This window comes from Crinia signifera, chromosome 8 (assembly GCF_055691185.1).
Source record: "Crinia signifera chromosome 8, ASM5569118v1, whole genome shotgun sequence".
NCBI classification, from domain to species: domain Eukaryota; kingdom Metazoa; phylum Chordata; class Amphibia; order Anura; family Myobatrachidae; genus Crinia; species Crinia signifera.
In genome coordinates, this window is record NC_139224.1 from 132,500,802 (window position 1) to 132,520,730 (window position 19,929).

General features: G+C 45.9%; 2 protein-coding genes across 5 annotated transcripts in view; one reads left to right on the forward strand and one right to left on the reverse strand.

Annotated features, from left to right (window-relative positions):
• STX6 (syntaxin 6) overlaps positions 1–19,929 on the reverse strand; it is a 132,189-nt gene that overhangs the window by 61,509 nt on the left and 50,751 nt on the right. The gene's annotated exons all lie outside the window — the stretch shown is intronic.
• KIAA1614 (KIAA1614 ortholog) overlaps positions 1–19,929 on the forward strand; it is a 28,574-nt gene that overhangs the window by 5,936 nt on the left and 2,709 nt on the right. For all 3 annotated transcript variants that reach the window (XM_083157178.1, XM_083157177.1, XM_083157179.1), the window contains 6 exons: positions 1,130–1,854; positions 1,946–2,009; positions 8,069–8,200; positions 12,746–14,367; positions 14,599–14,683; positions 16,945–17,173. In XM_083157178.1, coding sequence (XP_083013304.1) covers positions 1,152–1,854; positions 1,946–2,009; positions 8,069–8,200; positions 12,746–14,367; positions 14,599–14,683; positions 16,945–17,173 — 2,835 coding nt within the window. In that variant the 5' untranslated portion in view covers positions 1,130–1,151. The remainder of the gene's footprint in view (positions 1–1,129; positions 1,855–1,945; positions 2,010–8,068; positions 8,201–12,745; positions 14,368–14,598; positions 14,684–16,944; positions 17,174–19,929) is intronic.

Consider the following 19,929-nt stretch of genomic DNA (forward strand, 5'->3'; position numbering starts at 1 on the left):
TCCCCTGTACTGCAGACACTTGAGTGACAAATGCCATCGCAGAACAAACAGCCTCTGCGGTTTAGCCAGGATCAGAAAGTGACAGGGGAAGGAATGCTTTCATGCTCTATTCACAGCTGTACAACTCATGCGTTGAAAATGGGCTACAGGTTTAAATTAGAAGAATGAGTGCACTATTGGACTCTGGTTACTAGAACTGTGTTGCTATGGCTGCGGTCACCTGACATTTATTGCATTATTTACATTTAACTGGGATGCAAAATGTTCTTTTGGTAATGTGTAGCACTTCGTGGAGGTGGTCTGTGCTCCCACAGCCATAGCGGTCTACTAAATCATTTGCCTATATCAAATCCAATGTATGTTGTGACCTGTCCCGTCCCATTTTTGTAATCCCAGGATCGGGATTGAAAAAAATCTAATTTCCAGGATTGAATTGTGCAAAGTTTCAACCCCCTTCCTCCACTCACTGCTTAATGTCTTGATCCCCCCTGGTATTTTTCTTCCCTCCCCCCCCCCCCCCCCCCCCCTCCGCTTCCGCTTTCCTTAGTCACACAACGGTAGTCAGAAGAGGCTTCTCTTGCTGTGGTGGATGCATTGTCCGTTCCTCGTCCAGGCTCAACTGCAGTAGAAGAGCTGGAGTCCAGTGATGTGACTGCTCTCAGTCCCTGATTGGCAGAGAGTACAGAACACATTGATGATGTCACTGCACAGTGCACTCTCAAATTATCACTGACCGAGATCAACTGCAACATCGGACTCCCATCTAATTTATAGGCAGCTGGGAGGGCTGGATCATGCATCCAGAACCAAGTCGGTAACTTAGTATTATCCCACCACCTACCAGCCTAGTCCAGAGTGTGTTTTAAATCCTGTAAAACGCAAGTATTTAATGATGATGTGTTTGGGATTCAAAAACGATCCCAGGATTTGTGTCCCTAATTGTGACAGTCACAGATCAGCTGGCAAATACAAATTTCAGTTAAATTAAAGTAGAATCTTAATTTTCAAATCAGACAAATAGCAGTAGCCCCTTCCTGTTACACTGCTACATGTCATGTATGTCATCTCTTGCTCCTCTCTGCTCATTACACTGTAGCTTGATGTTGAAATATTTCTGTTCTATCTTCAGCTCGGATTTAATTGTGGCAAAGATGGCAGCAGAGGTTAATACAGGGGAGCGCTCCCCACACGCAGATGAGAGGAGAGCCACAGGACGGACCAGCAAATCCCCGAGAAAAGTGAGACCCGCTGGTGGGAAGATCAGAGGGGCCGAGCAAGCCAGCAAGTCGGGAAAGTTGGAAGAAGAACATGGGGTGAGAACTTCGGTGTTACATGGGAAGGTGAAGGCCCTGAAGGAAAGGCATATGAAGGAGCGACGAAAGGAATCTGTGAATTCGAATTGTAGCGGTGGTGAGGGAGAGGTGCTTGAAGATGCGCTGGTGACTCCCCAACTTCGTACTTATCTTACTGAAGATTTGCTGGATTGCAATAAGCAAGTGCCAAGTTCTGCTCAGCCAGAGACTTGGGGATCTGATGAGTTTTGGGGGACTAGTCATCTGAATGGATCTTCCATAAGTAACTGCAGTGGTTGCAAATTAGAAAACATATCTAACTTCATTGAGAAAACTGAGAACAGCGCACCGTTCTGGCCTCAAGACCGGATGTACTTGCCATGTGATGGGTCCCCCTGTGCACAACAGACCGCTAGAATGGATCCCAATCTTAGTCTGGCGGAGAGGGTAGAGAGAAACAGGCAGGAACTGAGATGTAAATTAACCCAGGGAGCCTGTGACAGTGCGGAAGCTGCACACGGTACAGTAACCTATCCCGGGCATGAGATGAAAGATGGCAGCTGTGAGTAGGGTAATACATGGAAATGGTCAGTGACTGTTTATACAGGTGTTATTGCAATCTCCCTTCTTATATCATTTTACCTTTTGTGCAGGGTTATTTCCTGGCGATATAGATGGGGACTCAGGTGTGTCCATACCTGTGACAGAGGACTGCAGGTGAGTAATACACTCCTCTGTTATATAGACCTGTAGGAATAGCTGTGTATCTGTGATCCTATTTACACCGCCGCAAAAACACGGGTCAGTGGTGGTGTAAAGGAGGTACCTGAAAAGAAAACCTAGGTCCATTTTCCCAGGAATCCTCTCCAGGTCCTGACCTGGGTGGTGGGGCAGTGTAAACGGGTATCCTGGGTCATACGGCACCAATGGGGGATCCAACCGCAGCGATCTGTGGTCAGTATGGAGACTTCGATGCTGTCTACTGTACTGTGCAGATAGCAGCAGAGCCGGGAGGAGGTGAATGTATGTCTGTGTGCAACATCCATTCATCTTCGGACGGGGGCTAGTGGGTGCATTGAGGCTGGGCAGCCCAGCAGCTTACCTTGGTGCTGGGCTTGCCCCCAGAGTGGCCGTCGGTGGTCCCGACACTTCGTTCCACATCATCTCCACGTGCTGCCCCGTGTGCAGTGTAATATTCCTGGCCGGCACCGCAGTGTCAACGGGGCAAATGCCACATCCGACCAGATTGGAACCATGTTCCAAATACCTGGTCGGGTCTGTGATTTTGGTGTAAAAGTCCTATTAATAAAAAAAATGATCATAGTCGCCCACCCAGGGACTTGTGATTGGTACTCCAGTGAGGGCTGCTGGTCATCGGGGCTCCTGTGACCACTGATGCAGCAAAGTGACACCGCAAAGCGGCAGCTCACTTTACAGCAGCAGAAGTCACTGCAGCAGGGAGCCCTGGTGACTGGCTGCCCTTCAGGAGCTCCCATCACTGATCTCCAGTATGAGAAGCGGCAGGGGGATTTTTTACGAAAAGTACCCTGATATGGCTGTAGAGGTTTTGCAGGGACAGATCTTTCCTGCAAGCTCTGTACCTGCGTGTGCTAATGAATACATCTGTGCGTTGTGTACCATTATCGCATTGTGAATTGGGCTGATATTATTGACCGAAGAGTCCTTTATTAGTATGGTGATTAGGTGTGAGTGCAGTGATTGGTGTGCAGGTGCCAGGGAGCCAGGATTAGCGCTATAGAAATAGCAGTAGCAGAAAATAATAAACTGAAAGATTCTTTTTTTCTATGACATAGAGCCAAATGTATCAAGCTTCAAAAGGTGATAAAATGGGGAGTGATAAACAGCCAGCCACTCAGTTCCCAACTGCCATGTTACAGGCTAGGTTTGAAAAATGACACATAGAAGCTGGTTGTTTATCGCTCTCCATTTTATCACTTTTTGACGCTGGATACATGTGGAGCGTAGTGCCTGATGGCGGGAGTAAAGGAATAAACGGTACTCTTTACTTATCACGGCGCCCATCGCGGGCATTACATGCACTTAAAAATCGGGTGCGACGCGACCGACGCGATGCCCAAGATTTCCCATAGGGAACAATGTTAAATGTCTCAATTGACACGATTTTCCTGTTCAATGCCTCAATTGACCCGATTTTTCCATAGGAAACAATGTTAAATGGCCCACAGAGGCCAAATAGGCACCCTGAAGTGTGAAATGGCCCCCACAATTGTTAACGCCACCCCACGATCAACGTGAACCCGAAGCGTGGCGAGCGGCGGCGGTACGCGTCGCACCCGATTTTTAGTGCATTCAATGCCCGCGATGCCCGCAATTTTTTTACCTGCGATGCCCACGATCAAAATCGTGGGCATCGTGCTAGGTAAAGAGTACCGAATAAACAGTAAGTAACTGTGCACACGAGGTGGGACAGATGTAACATGCAGAGAATCATATTTCACAAGGATCTGTCCATACATAAAGTTGTCCAGCATTTGTGGGTTACATGCAAATACAGCCAGTATTTACCCTGCATGCCAAAAATAATGTATTTGCTCCACTTGCATTGCAGCATGGTTTGGTCACATGCACAGTTACTCATTTTTGCTTAGTGCCCATTTCAGAGTCAGGCCCAAAAAGTTAGACGGCAGAATGGATAAAGCCCAGAAAAGTTACATTTTTGGGGCTGATTAAAGGCCCGTACACACTATACAATCTGTGGCACTGGCGATACTGTTAACAATATCGGTGGTGCAGTGAAAACGTATGTCCCGCATGTAAACGCTGAATGATATCGGTCAGTGACATCACGGAATCACTGAATGATATTGTCAGATTGGACGGCATATTCAGACGATCAAGGTTATCGTTAACGATCCGGGTGAGCGCGCATCGTTAACGATACAGTGGCTACACGCTGAATGATACACACAATGATATCAATAATGATATCTTTCTTGTGCATATCATTTATGCAAAACGTATAGTGTGTACCCAGCTTAAGACGGGTGCAATTTTGACATCTAAGCAAACCAAGCTGCATGCCAGGGGTGTAAATACAACAACCCCCCCCCCCCCCAATGCAGTGCTCCAAGGGTGTTCTATAGCTCACAGACTATATCTAGGTCGACAGTAAAAGGTTGACATGGAAAAGGTCAACATGAGTTTCTCACATTTTTTTGTTGTCAGTGCTGACACTTGAACACATGCACCCGCCATACTAGCTCCTGCATTGTGGAACTTCTCCGGTAAGAACGGGGACTCTTCCCAGGTGTAAGCTCCGCTCCTTCAGAGACTGGGGACTTTATCAAGGTTACCGTATAAGAGATAGACAACGTCTAGGTCGACCACTGATGGTTGACAGTGACTAAGTCGACACCTCGAAATATTTGATATTGACAGAAGGTTGACACAAACTAAATGTCAGGCACGGTCGACACCCACTAGGTTTGCATGCGTTTTTTTTCACGTTTTTGATGTCTTTGTTGACATGGGCATCGTATACGTGCAGTGCGCCCCCTGGCATGGCTCGCTGCGCTTGGCACACTACTATATTCTCACTCTGTGCCCACTTGGATAGTAACATATGAACCAAGTCAGTCTATGCAAAAAAAAAAACATGAAAAAACACATTTCGACCTCGTGGGTGTCGACCATGATCATGTCGACCTTAAGCTTGTGTCAACCTTCTTTCAAAGCTGACCTATGGTATGTCAATCATTTCAAAGTATCCCCATACCATGTATCAAGAGTTGTTTTGCTAAGCCCGTCATTTTGTGTGTTGTGTCGGCACAATCTATAGAAGGGCATTGCTCCTAGCAGCCAGACACAGCTAGTGGAAACGTTGCCGACACAAACCAGCTCTTGATAAACAAACCCCTTTTAGACTATATACCAGACTGTTATTGCATTATTGCATTGTGCAGAGATTTACCCAATATCTTCTGCTAAAACACTTGATGAACAATATGCATCTCAGTTACCCAGATAACAGCAGATCTGACCTGGCGTTTCTCCTGCAATGACATCATTTAGTTTCCATGGTAACCCCTTGTGTCCATTGTACGCTATGTTTTCCCGGCACTACTATATGTGTGTTAGTCATCCTTATATTGTGCTGCTGCAAGCTAGGAAGGTGCAGCTAGGTAAATCAGAGCAAATTTATCAGTAGAAGGATGACCCTACTGCGCTTAGGAGAGCCAATGGTAAAATGTATATGGTTTAGTATACATCATAATTCATATAAAAATAATACCATATTGTCACAACATTGAATAAATCACATAGGTAATGCTGTTACATAAGGTAAAATTATTCTGACATTTATTAGTTGTCCGTTACAGTAAACGTGCCCATACACCAAGCTGATTTGGGCCGATTTCGACGAGTCGGTTGCGAAATCGGCCCAAATTGGCTCAGTTTGATGTCCTGTGCACATCGAACCCGAGCTGGTTGCCGTCCGACCTCCCATCCTGGGACCTCCTTCCCATGCAGCGGGGGGTGGGCTGTGGGGTCCGGCCAGCTGGTAGTGGTGGTGGGGGATGGGAAGCCGCATCCAAGCAGGGTGGGGTCCCTGCGGCGCTGGGCATTAAGTCATTGGGTCCGTGCAGCGAATGGGCACTGAGTAGTGTTATTCGCCGGACGGTGGTGCGGGAAGCGCTGCTTAATTTGAAAACACTGCCAAGATGCTAATTGCCCGCCACATGCCACAGGGACCCCTTGCCCACCCCACTGACCCCCCTGCCCGCCCCCCGCCGCTGCCAACTCCCCAGGGATATAGATCAAGTGCCAAATCGTAAGCAGCCTCCCGGGGAGCTGCCAGGGGTCTATCAAGGGCAAACTGGTCCGACTTGTCCTAAGGACAAGTCGGACCCAGTGTTTTGGGGCCTTGAGTCTTGAGGTCTTATGTTGCACTGTATGCGGTGTGTTATATGTAACAGGTTTAAATAGCTGGTGGACGTTATGGGGAAATGTACTAAGATGGGAGTTCTATTTCACATGTGATGTTGCTATAGGCCAGTGGTTCCCAACCTGGGGTACTAGTACCCCTGGGGGTACTCTGCATACCAGTTGGGGGTACTTGAAAATAATATTGGTAATGGCGGAAGATGAAAAAAAGTATTTTGATGGCAGAAGAAGACCCATTGCCATGGAGAAGAACCATGTTTTGTCACTTACGGTTCTGTCTTCAGCGTCCTCAGCATCATCAGTGTCTCCTGGTGCTTTTGCCTGACCAGCAATCCATGGGGAGCTTTCCCATGCTGCCCTCAGACATCAGCAATCATCTGCCCTGCGCTGACACAGGTGCAGGAAGCAGCTGCACTAATCCTACAGGTGTTAGTGGGAACCCTGGAGACAATACACAAACGGGTGTGGGATGGGAATCCAACAGTAGGGATCCCGACAGTCATTAGCCCAACGTCGGGATCCCGACTGCCCGGAGTCAGACAGCTACGCGAGCCACCTATTCTATTCTCCCTCTATGGGGGTCGTGGACCCCCACGAGGGAAAATAGCGGGTGGCCGTCGGGCACCCGGCTGTCAGCGTTTTGACAGTCGAGATCCCGACGTCGGGTAAACGACTGTCGGGATCCCGACTGCCGGGAACCCGTCCGGCACGCACACAAACAGTGGCCAGACATGGAAGGGCACGATTCCTGTCCGTTACTCCTTAATATAAGTATATGCATAAGGATAGGCATACCGCTCACTTCCACTCCACTCGTAAGTACTGTCTATATTTCAAATTGAGAGGAGGGGGTACTCTTCAATAAAAAGCCTAATCAAGGGGTACGGGAGTGAAAAAAGGTTGGGAACCACTGCTATAGGCAACCAATCAGATCCTGTCTATTATCTTCTAGAAGGCGCTAAATAAATAAGAAGTCTATTCTGATTGGGTGACCAGAACAACATCCCATGTGAAATAGAAGTCCCATCTTAGCACATTTTCCCCTATGTCTCCTACTAAGGATGGAAATAGGAGTAACTTGTATGTCTGCAGCTGTTGCAGTGCAATCCCAAGCAATTTAATGGCCATCGGATCCCAGCGTAACAAGGGGAACAGGGGGAATGGTGTTGAACAGCAGCTGATCTTTTTACTGCTGTCCAACAATGAAGACATACAATTTATAGTAGAGGGTATTGCTGGCATGAACGTCATGTCCAGTAAGCCCCTGTAAGTCACATGTCTTCAACCTGTGGTCCTCCAGACGTTGTAAAACTACATGTCCCAGCATGCCCTGACAGTTTTGGCATGCTCTCATAGGAAAAAATGTGGCAATGCATGTTGGAACATGTAGTTTCCCAACATCTGGAGGGCCACAGGTTGAAGACCCATGCTGTAAGTATTGTCCTGCCTGTTCCTTGTGTTCCCAGGTCTGGGGGTGCACCAGAGCTTCTCAGGCTGGCATCTACATATCTGCTTGTGTTCTAACCAAGCATGCGACATGTGGTTTCACAGCCAGTCCCCCTGCAATTCATAGCCAGAAGTGATCACTGTCTTTGGTCTTTAAGCCTCAACCATATGTCATGTATTACAGTCTCTGCCTATCACTGTGTGATGTTGTCTAATCATTCCCTAAAATGGGTTATGTCCTTGTTTTACCTATTAGTGTATTTTGTGTTTACATGACCAAGTCCAATAGGGGGCGCTGTAAGTGTCAGTCTCTTTTCTCACCCTACATTTTTATACAATCTGATGCTGGCTGTTTCACTCCGGGAAGTGGCGTCATTATAAAATCCCTTGTAATCCTCTCCCAGGGATCTCAGCGTCCGTCACGAACAAGCCAAGCAGCTGCTGCACAGAGCACGGATGAAAGCAAAGGGGGCCAGTCCCTTGCGAGCCTCCCACTGTGTGCTACCACATCCAAATTCGCAGCCTCCAGTCCGCCGGTAAGCAGGGGTGAGGGGGTTAAAAGAAATGGGAAATGAAGACAGCTCAGTGCATTGAGGAATGGGACAAGACAGAGAGAGTAGGATTTAAGTGGATTAACAGCTCTTGCAGACAATCACAAACCCTGGCATGGGGAACAGTGGCAAAGGAATCTCCGGGGATCACCTGGGGTTCCTGTTATTCTTCCATTTCTGTTATCTCTCTATATATTATTATGTAGTGTTGCTGCTGGATGGTTGTACCGGGCACTCACTACTACTCCTACTGTGCACAAGCGTCCTCCGTGAGTGATGGGGAACAAGAAGCATCAGGTTATGTTTGCAGAGGCTTGGCTGGGTCTCAGTGAGCTCATCCTGCATGTTTCATTACTCAGCCCATAAAATGTGGTTAGACTATGCCAATAAAATATACACAGACTACAATCTGTGCAGGATACGCTGTGCTGCAAGCAAGAAACAGACACACAAAGGTGTGTGTCTATAGACTATACATTGTATTGGGTGTACTGTACTTCACGCAAGAAACACATACACAGAGGTTTACACTCTATGGGCCTGATTCTGGTTCACTTGCAAAAGGAAATTCTCTCTGTAATGGACAAAACCCATGTGCACTGCAGGGGGGCAGATGTAACATGTGCAGAGAGAGTTAGATTTGGGTGGGGTTTGTACTTCAAACTAATATCTATATTGTAGTGTAAGAATAAAGCAGCCAGTATTTACCCTGCATAGAAACAAAATAACTCACCCAAATCTAAGGGGGGTATTCAATGTCAGGGGCACGGCTGTCGAGCTAGCTCGACAGCCGTGCCCCTGTCCCGTTCTCGCTTTGCTCGACTGGAGCTCGGCAGTTGGGATTCAATGTCCCGGCCGCCGGGTGGCGAGAAGGGGGCGTGGCCGCGAGCTGAGGGCAGAAATAGTCGAGCTCCGGCCGGGAGCTCGACTATTTCCAGCTTTTCTCAGCAGAATGAGCCCGTTCAATGCTGCCGGGGAAGACAGCATTGAATAGGGCCCCGCAGCCATCTCCCCTGTTGGGAGATGGCTGCAGGAGCACGACAGACATTGAATACCCCCATTAGTCTCTCTGCACATGTAACATCTGCCCCACCTGCAGTGCACATGGTTTTGTTCATTAGATAATTTGCTTTTGCGAGTGAATCAGAACCAGGCCCTAAATTGTGTTTGTTTTGCTGTCCGAAAAGCAAGAAACACACACACAGTTTCCATACTATATTGTGTTAGATGTACTGTACTGCTAGCAAGAAACACACACACACACACACACAGTTTCCATACTATATTGTGTTAGATGTACTGTACTGCTAGCAATAAACACACACACACAGTTTCCATACTATATTGTGTTAGATGTACTGTACTGCTAGCAAGAGACACACACACACACACACACACACACACACACACACACACACACACACACACAGTTTCCATACTATATTGTGTTAGATGTACTGTACTGCTAGCAAGAAACACAAACACACACATACACACACACACACACATACAGTTTCCATACTATATTGTGTTAGATGTACTGTACTGCTAGCAAGAAACACACTCACACACACACAGTTTCCATACTATATTGTGTTAGATGTACTGTACTGCTAGCAATAAACACACACACACACACACACACACACACACAGTTTCCATACTATATTGTGTTAGATGTACTGTACTGCTAGCAAGAGACACACACACACACACACACACACACACACACACAGTTTCCATACTATATTGTGTTAGATGTACTGTACTGCTAGCAAGAAACACACATACACACACACACAGTTTCCATACTATATTGTGTTAGATGTACTGTACTGCTAGCAAGAAACACACACACACACACACAGTTTCCATACTATATTGTGTTACATGTACTGTACTGCTAGCACGAAACACACACACACACAGTTTCCATACTATATTGTGTTAGATGTACTGTACTGCTAGCACGAAACACACACACACACACACACATAGTTTCCATACTATATTGTGTTACATGTACTGTACTGCTAGCACGAAACACACACAGTTTCCATACTATATTGTGTTAGATGTACTGTACTGCTAGCACGAAACACACACACACACATACAGTTTCCATACTATATTGTGTTACATGTACTGTACTGCTAGCACGAAACACACACACAGTTTCCATACTATATTGTGTTAGATGTACTGTACTGCTAGCAAGAAACACACACACACAGTTTCCATACTATATTGTGTTACATGTACTGTACTGCTAGCACGAAACACACACACACAGTTTCCATACTATATTGTGTTAGATGTACTGTACTGCTAGCAAGAAACACACACACACACACACACACATACAGTTTCCATACTATATTGTGTTAGATGTACTGTACTGCTAGCAAGAAACACACACACACGTTTACATTGTGTTAGATGTACTGTACTGCTAGTAAGTAACACACACACACGTTTACACACTATATTGTGTGAGATGTAATGTACTGCTAGCAACACACACACACACACGTTTACACACTATATTGTGTGAGATGTACTGTACTGCTAGCAACACACACACACACACACGTTTACACACTATATTGTGTTAGATCTACTGTACTGCTAGTAAGTAACACACACACACGTTTACACACTATATTGTGTTAGATGTACTGTACTGCTAGTAAGTAACACACACACACACGTTTACACACTATATTGTGTTAGATGTACTGTACTGCTAGCAACACACACACGTTTACACACTATATTGTGTTAGATGTACTGTACTGCTAGTAAGTAACACACACACACACGTTTACACACTATATTGTGTTAGATGTACTGTACTGCTAGTAAGTAACACACACACACAGTTTACACACTACATTGTGTTAGATGCACTGTACAGGTAGCAAGAAACACACACACGGTTTAGTACAGGCATGTCCAAACTGTGGCCCTGCGGGGCTATAGTTACCACTTACCCGCTGCTGTCCGGCCGCATCTGCCTGTCACGGTCCCGTATCTCCCGGCGCCGGCTCCTGCTGCTATAATGAAAACGGACTCTTAGAAAATGGCTGCCCCCATACTGCAGACAGTTTTCTGTCTGCAGTATGGGGGCAGCCATTTTCTAAGAGTCCGTTTTCATTATAGCAGCAGGAGCCGGCGCCGGGAGATACGGGACCGTGACAGGCAGATGCGGCCGGACAGGTACGTCGAGGGGAGGGAGGGATGGAGGGGGCCAAGGGGAGGGGGGCGCCGAATAATATGCGGCGGGGGGGGGGGCGACAATTAGGTAGTTATGCCACTGCCTCCAGCTGTTGTGAAACTACAAGTTCCATCATACCTTGCCACAGTCTTGCTATTAGGGAATGTTAAATTTATGGCAAGGCATGCTGGGATGTGTAGTTTCACAACAGCTGGAGGGCCACAGTTTGGGAATGCCTGGTTTAGTACCTTTGTCTGAGCTAGGTAAAATTCCTGTGGCTCATGTAGAATTGGGCGCATCTGTGCCCAGAACGTAAGCTGGGAGATAAAAGGCATTTACATAGATATGTTCAGTCAGACACCACTGGCATATTTACCATTACTTACCCCCCACCCACTATAGCTTATCTGTATTCACAGTAATTGTTAAGTCTTGTTAAACTATATATATACATATATATATATATATGTGTGTGTGTGTCTGTGAGTCTATGAAACACTGCATCTCTACATCTCTTTCTCACACATGCACAAACACAGGAGATGGCAGACTAGCTTTCTGAGTTTTTGCTTCGAGCAGGCTTACTAGTTGTCTCCTTTATTAATAAATGCCAAGGTAACAACATGGGTACTACTGTGCCATGTGGTCTAATGTTTGTTTGCTGAACTCTAAGCTACACATAGTGCAAATATTTCTGAATTAGGTCCTACCACATTCTTGTCCATTGATACAAGGTGGCTGCGTCCTGGGCGCCAAATGCTGGTTTGCATGATTGGCCTTTGAGCCCCCTTGTCCTACACTAGATATGTCTGTGTTGCGGTTACCCAGAATCAGACCTTTGAAGTTGCATGCAGTGTCCCCAAGCAACAACATAGTATACTTGCTGTGGCTATAAGATTATTTGATAGATTCTACCAAACGAAAGTGTTCACTATTAAGTAAAAACATAATACGAGGCTGGGAATTAATCTGGAAACCTTCACACTTGTTTTTGATTAGCAGTCAGCATCCAGAGCTTCTCCCACACCTTTCATGTTACATATTCAGTGACATATGCCAGTGTAAGGACTATCCTTATGTATTAGAATTACACTGGCCAACAAAACGCCCCACCTGTAGCCAGAGTCATCCTGCAGTGCTGTATGCAGCAGATTCGCCAGGCCATGGTGCTAGATAGAGTTTACAGGTATTGTTATATTTTACACCCTACCTCCATTCCTTGTAGTGATCTAAAAAATGATTTATTCATTATATCGCAACAGTGCCCATTAAGGTTACAGTTTGGCTTTACCATCTCTCTGTTTACTGTGCAGGGGTCCCAGCGTCCCAGGGGCTTTGACAGACGGAGGTTCTCAAAGTGACAGCTCCAACAGCGACTACAGTTCTTGGAACAGGGGTTCCCGTGGGGGCTCTCCATCACATGTACGCTTCCAGGATGAATCCGAGTGGGACGCTGAAGAGCGATATCGAGAACGAAAACAGGTTCCACAAACACCCTCTGTGACCACCACTCCACCCTCCAGAAGACAGTCCAATAGTCCTGTTTCCTGGACAGAGCAATTGGCCTCATCATCTGGGAATGGACAATGTGGGACATGTGGCTCTTACCTCAAGGAATCAGGACCCAGCCCAGCTGCCATGCACGGCACAAACTTCCGTAACGTTCATTTGGGCTCAAAAATTACTCAGGATGGCCCCCTTTGCTCACCCTTGGGGGGCAAGCCTTCGCCTCACTGGATTTTACCTTCCCAACCGTGGAGAGTCCATACTGAACTTATCCGTGAGACACACATTGGAGGGGACTCCACAGCAGATGACTCGGGAGAAGAAGGCAGCCGTCACCACAGTAAGAAAAATCATAACTGGGCAACACACAAGAACTGCATAAACCGTGCACCAAATGAAGCTCCGGGTCACGGAACCATATTATACCCCTTAAATGCATCAAATAGTGAACAAGACATTGACATGCAAAATGGTACTACTAGTTCTGCTCTAGAAACTCAGCTGAAAAATAACTTGCCCTTTTTAGAATCTGGTTCTACAGCCAAAATATCAGAACCAAATCTACAAACAGGAACTGTTAGCAGAGGTTATCATGTGGACTTAATAAGAACTGGTTTACGGAAAATTCCACCAGATCTGGAGCCTAAACCGGGAAGAAAGCCCAGAAATTCATCTGTGGAATTTGGGAAGGGATCCAATACTTTAAATACAGAGCTGGGAATTGGGAACATTGTGTTGAACTTAGACTCTAGGCAAGGAACCTACATAGTTGATCAAGCAGTTAGTAGAACTCCGACTTCTCCCATGGTCCAGTGCAAGTCACAAAAGATTTCCCAATCAGATTGTGGTCCAACTCAAGGCAGTTTCAGCACTTCTAGACATGTACCTATCCCACCGTCTGGGAAAGCCCCCAACATGGTGCCATCTAGAAATGGTAGACTTAAAATCCGTTCAGAAGGCACCAAACAGCAGCTATTTAATGTTAACGTACAGGGAGCAGATCTATTACAAATCTCACAGGACAGGAAGGGAATTCAGTCTGACCCAGTGCCAAAATCCAAAAGGTTAACTCAAGAAGCTCTTGGGGATCTGGACAATCACCAGGTTTCTACTTCCAGCATGAGACCTAAAGAACCTACAGCTAGAGACCTGTCAGAGGGCAGGAAGACTAAGGAAGTCAAGGAGGGTAGGACATCGGTCAAGCACCATGTGACAAGGGAACAAAGGGATAGTGGCAGCTCTCACACCAGTAGTAGGCACAGAGACTGTGTGAGACATCCGTCAGCTACAGAACATAGGGACTCAGGGCTTAGTCACAGCCAATCCAGGGAACAAGTAGTAAGTGAAACGCATCATCCAAAAAGGGAAGAAAAGTGCACTGAGATACCTAGGACAAATGGACCACCGCACAGCAGCAATACAGACACAGGTAGGAAATTCTGTCATTTATCTGGTTACAATGTAGGATCAACAGGAGCCCCCAGGGGAGCTTATAGTTTACCTGATTAATAATATAATAGTGTTGTTTCCATATAATACATTTTATACAGTAAGGTTGTAACATACCAAGCTATAATTGTTAAAAACTTGCATTAGTCAATAAAGTGCAGATAATGGAACTTCACTGTGAGATCTAATATTCATTTCACTCATTTCCAAGGATCTGGGAAAAACCCCTTCATCTGCCAAGCAGCAAGTTCCATCTCCTCCACCAAGGACAGAGGCTTGGAGGGGCCATTGGAGCGGTGAGTTGCTGGGTGGTATATATAGCTGGTGACTTGAACGTGTGATTGTCCTTCTCCCTGTGCTAGAGACTGCAGTTAAGTGAATATAAATGAAATAATCTGTAGATAATAAATTCTTGAAAATTTTTTTTTTTAATGTTAAAGTAGTATATGCAACAGAGCACATGTATTACTCAGCCAAAGTATACGCCAGCATGTCTAGGGTTTATACCTACCTGGATATGCCGCATAGGCGGTCATTAACTTGGTGAATGGGTAACTGGTGGACAGACTTTCCCTAACTTGCACCACTTTGAAAACCGTTGTTAGTAGCTTGCAGCTTCCTAGGTAACAGAAGGCTCTGTACAGTTTTGTGGGTGTGCACTCAAGAGTATGGATGAAGGTTATCAGTGGATATAAGCTTTTATCTCTTGGATGGAATGTGAGCTTAGGACAGTGGTCCCAAAACTGTGTGCCATGGCACCCTAGGGTGTCTTGGGACCCTTGCAGGGGTGCCTCGGTTTAAAGGTCAAGGAACAATTCAAATGGTCAATGTAATGGGCAAAACCAGTGCTTGTGGTTGTGAACAAGCAGAAGCAAATCTGGTCCCTCACCACATACTAAAACCTAAAGATGACATACAGTATGAACACAATTTATTTAATTGATATTTTTTCCTTAATTTCTCATAAAAACCTTTTGGCCTCAGGTGTCGTGGATACAATTCTGATCGTATAGGGTGCCTTGATTCAAAAAAAATTGAAAACCACTGGGACATACAATGACTGAAGAATTTAACTTGACCAAATCAACCAATTAAAATCATAATGTGTGTGTGCACTGTGGTTAGTTGTATGTCTGTCTGTCTGGTTAGTTGTATGTCTGTGGTTAGTTGTGGTACATTTAAAAGGTTTGTTTATTCAATTTGAGTTTCATTCTCCCTCATTTTGTAATTATATGATATATACATTTTGGTGTGTCTTTATATGCTGTGCTGGGCGTCATCTTTGGGAAAATTTGCCTTAGTCATATGCAATTAGGATGCACCGGGATACTCTGCTGGTTAATTTGATATATGGCACTTGTATATTTATGTGCAACTGACTCGTTCCATTGTGCTTCATAGATGGACACCCAACTCTCGGTCCTCAAGGCACACTAATGTGGCGCACACACTGGCCAATATATCGGCCCTTCAATTGAACGGACAGTATATCTATGGTGCTTTGGCCGGTGTGTACCAGCTATATGACTGTGTACAACGTTGTTTACAGACATATTGCGTTGCTGATATATCGGTGTATCGTGCTGTGTGTACAGATGATCCGCTGACAGCCTGTGCACTCGCTGAACAACCCATCGGTGATTGACAATGCAAAGCCCGCGCAGTTGTGATGTAAGTCACGACTGATTGAGCAGTGGGCCTTATTCAGGTCCCTTTGCCCCCCTGCGCATTCGCACAGGGGAACAATGTTTCACGTCTGCGCATTTCTGCACATGTGCAGACGCCGGGTGTGAACAGGCACAGCAAACTGCAACTTCGCCTTCCCATTCGCACCCACCAGTGTGGGCGGGGGATGGCGGCGGATGGGTGTTCCCATGGAAATGAGGCAGTGACGCGGCAGCCAGGGGTGGGTAGCTGACCATCCAGTCCTCGCACTGGGCGCATGCAAAGCTAAGACACCAGAGAGTGTCTTACATTTTGTGTGCTCATTCCAAATCATTCGATGGTCATTGGCCATCGAATGATGTGGTCCATTCGCAGCCATGGGGTCAATTTGGCGTGCGGAGGGGGGCGGGCGGGCGAGTGGTGGGTGGCGTTTAAATCACCTTTGCAGTGCTGCGTTTGAACCAGAATAAGGCCCAATGTGTATGAGGTATAGTCGTTGGGTCAACCTTTGTTTGGTTGACATACATTGTGTCGACAGGCATAGATCGACATGGACTTTATACAAGCTTCTTGAAACCTGACTGGTTGCTATAGACAACTTCCCCCCTCTCTGCACTGCTTCATACACCAGCCCCTATGTTACCTAATGCATGTAATTACATCTGTTTACCATTAGAGGACTGATTATGTTCTACAGTTTCCTGCAATATAATCTTCAGATGTGATCCAAGATCCATTTGGCCGGTGGACATCCTGTATAATCATATATCTGTCATCTCATAGTGGCGCCTGTGATGTGTCAGATAGAGCCTTAAATAGCCACCTAATGTGTGAACTCAGTGAAGTAGATGAGACATGACTTTGAGCAAACAACCTCTTGTGTTTTCCCCAGCTCTTGGCAGCCTGAGGTAAAAAAGGGCGACATCCGTAGCGGGATGAGGAGAATTTTCGACAGCATTGGCCTGACCTCGCGGCACAAGCTGGAGCGCTTCCAGTCTTCTAGTCTGGAGCAGATATCTCCCCCAGGCCTTCATGAAACAAACGGGGACAATGACTCGAGCGATGGGTCGGTGAAGGTGGGCAAGATAAAGAAGAGCCCATCGCTGCAGTCTCTGAAGCTGGTGAGTGGAGCTGGCTGAACGGACCTTAAATAACACAGCTTGTTCTATATGCACAGTGGCTGACTCCTCTCAGTACTGGCAAGGCCTTATCTGCCTCCAGCACCTGCCTTATCTGTGCATATATATTGTACACAAAGCACTGACACTTGTTCTACACTATTAGTAATGAGCTGATAATCAGATCGCAACTCTTTCATCGCAACACTTTAACCCTTTTCGTTCCATTAAGTTCAGAAATTGATAGCAGGCAAAGGAGATCTGCCGTCATTGTTAATGCAAGGGGCCAGTCACTTCTAACTTGTGAGCTTATTTATAGAGAAAGCAATAAACATTCCTTGGGGGCAGATTTACCCAACAATGGCCCAAAAAGAAGCTTTTTATAACTGCTATTATGCTTGTTCTTGTGGATTATCTGCCAATAGGGCCCATGTATTAAGCTTGGTGAAGAGATAAAGTGGAAGGAGATAACACACCAGCCAATCAGCTGTGTTTGAAATATGACAGTTGGGAGTTGATTGGCTGGTGCGTTATCTCCTTCCATTTTATCTTTTCGCTAGGCTTAATACTTCTGCGCCTATGATCGATCTTGGGCTATTGACTATATAGTCGATGCAAATTAGTGCAAATCGGCATCAGAATTGACTGTAGAAATACTACTGGGCACAGTCTGTTTCTGCTATCTTGGAATGAGGGCCATGCTGCTCAATCTCCTCCATCCCTGCCAGCCAATATCTAATTAAGTTTGTCAGCCGCCACATTGCCCTGCAGGTACATACCATTAGTACGATCACTTATTAAATGATAGCTTTTATTACGTTATGCCAGTGTGCCATTGCAGCTGATGCCAAGCATTAGGCTTGTATGTCGTAATCCGATTTGAAATTGAAGGGATTACTATTTTGTTTTGGATAAAGATTGCTATTGGCTGATTCCAACCACATTGAATGGGCATTAATGGTCAGCCCTGGCTTTATTTCCACTCCTAAATGCATGACCAGTTGTAACAGTGAGCTTACCGAGTGCCAGGATTGGCCCATCTGCTGGCAGCGAAAGCAAACTTCAGGTCTGCTGTGATTTGTGTGCAGATTTGGGCCTATCAGCAAGTTGCTGCATAACCATTAAGGCCCATACACACTGGGCGATTTGGAGCTCAAAAGCCACCCAGTGTGTACGGGGCAGCGATGAGTGGTGAGCGCTCCCACATCATCACCGGCGGAGCCGCTCACCTGCTGGTATTACCAGCAGATGAGCGGAGGGGTGGGCGGCTTTCCCTAAAGGCCTGCTATGGAAAGCCGTTCACCCCCTGTGAAAATCGATGGCCAGGGGGAAAATCGCTCAGCGTGTATGCAATGAGCAATTTTCACATCATCGCTGTCCATACACGCTGGGTAAAGTTTCCCAGTGTCTATGGACCTTAACTCTTATTTATGGCCACACATTATTTACAGCAAAGTAAGTTTAGCTTACATGAACTGTATTAGAGGGCAGTACAGAAACAAATGGCGAACTGATAATATTAGGTCACAAAACATTGTGATAAAATGCAGGGAAGTATTGCGTGAGCCTGATTATAACATTGGTTAAACATGCAGAGTAATGGTACATTAGAAATATAAATGTAGAAATGGGAATCTGTACTGCACCTACATACTGCTGTCAGCACCCATCACTTGTATAGACACAGCCATATAATTGGCCAGAAGCAGATATTCAAATAAATAATAGGGAAACTGATGTATTAAGCCTGGCAAAGAGATAAAGTGGAAGGAGATAACGTACCAGCCAATCAACTGTGTTTGAAATATGACAGCCGGGAGCTAATTGGCTGGTGGGGTATCTCCTTCCACTTCATCTCCAGTTTATCTCTTCACCAGGCTTAGTACATTTGCCCCAATGTTTGAATCCACACTGGCAGGTGATTCTGGAATTGGGAATTATAGATGTTGTGAAGCTGTAGGAAGGTTGAAGATATAGATCAGGGGGTTCTCAATTTCCCCCAGCAAGTTATGTTTTTTGGTGATTTCTTTAATCATGCACATTTAAGTAAATCTATGTTGTTCTGTGAGTAATTATCACACCTGCTTCTAGATTAGCAGAAATACAGAAAACTTTTTTCTGAAGCTTTAGGTCATATTGCGAGATCTATAGCAGTTGGTAACACATGGTGGTAGAAAATGGAGAGGTCAGGGGAAGAGAGGTCATCGATGTAAAACTGGCATGAGGTCCAATTAACTAAACCAGGCGGAAGAGGTTGCAGTTTCTGGAGAGACACAGTGCTGGGGGTGGCTGGTGCACCGCAGAGAGGGAAATAATACTGGAGAGGGAGAGCCAGAGAGGGGAAAGAGACTGGAGATTGGGAGACAGACAGGAGGATGAGACTGGAGAGACTAGCCAATGTGCAATCGGGTTGAACCTTCCAAGGAGGGATGGGGGAATCAAACATGAGTGTATCGGGCTTAGATTTCTGTTGCCATCCCTGCCCATGTGCTACTATAGGATAATGCACGCTTCTTTGCCATCCAGAATTTGATCAAATCTGACTTCATAGCATCTCTAATAGACACCTAAGGGGGCAGCTCTGCGGTCTTAAGGGTCAATCCATTGAGGTGTGAGTAGGCACAACAACAACATAACTGAAGGTCGACATGACTGAATGTCGACATGGGTTAGGTCAACAGGCCATTAGGACGACACAAGCATTAGGTCGACATAGGGTTTTTCACCTTTTTTGTCCCGAATGTTGACAGTCGATATTG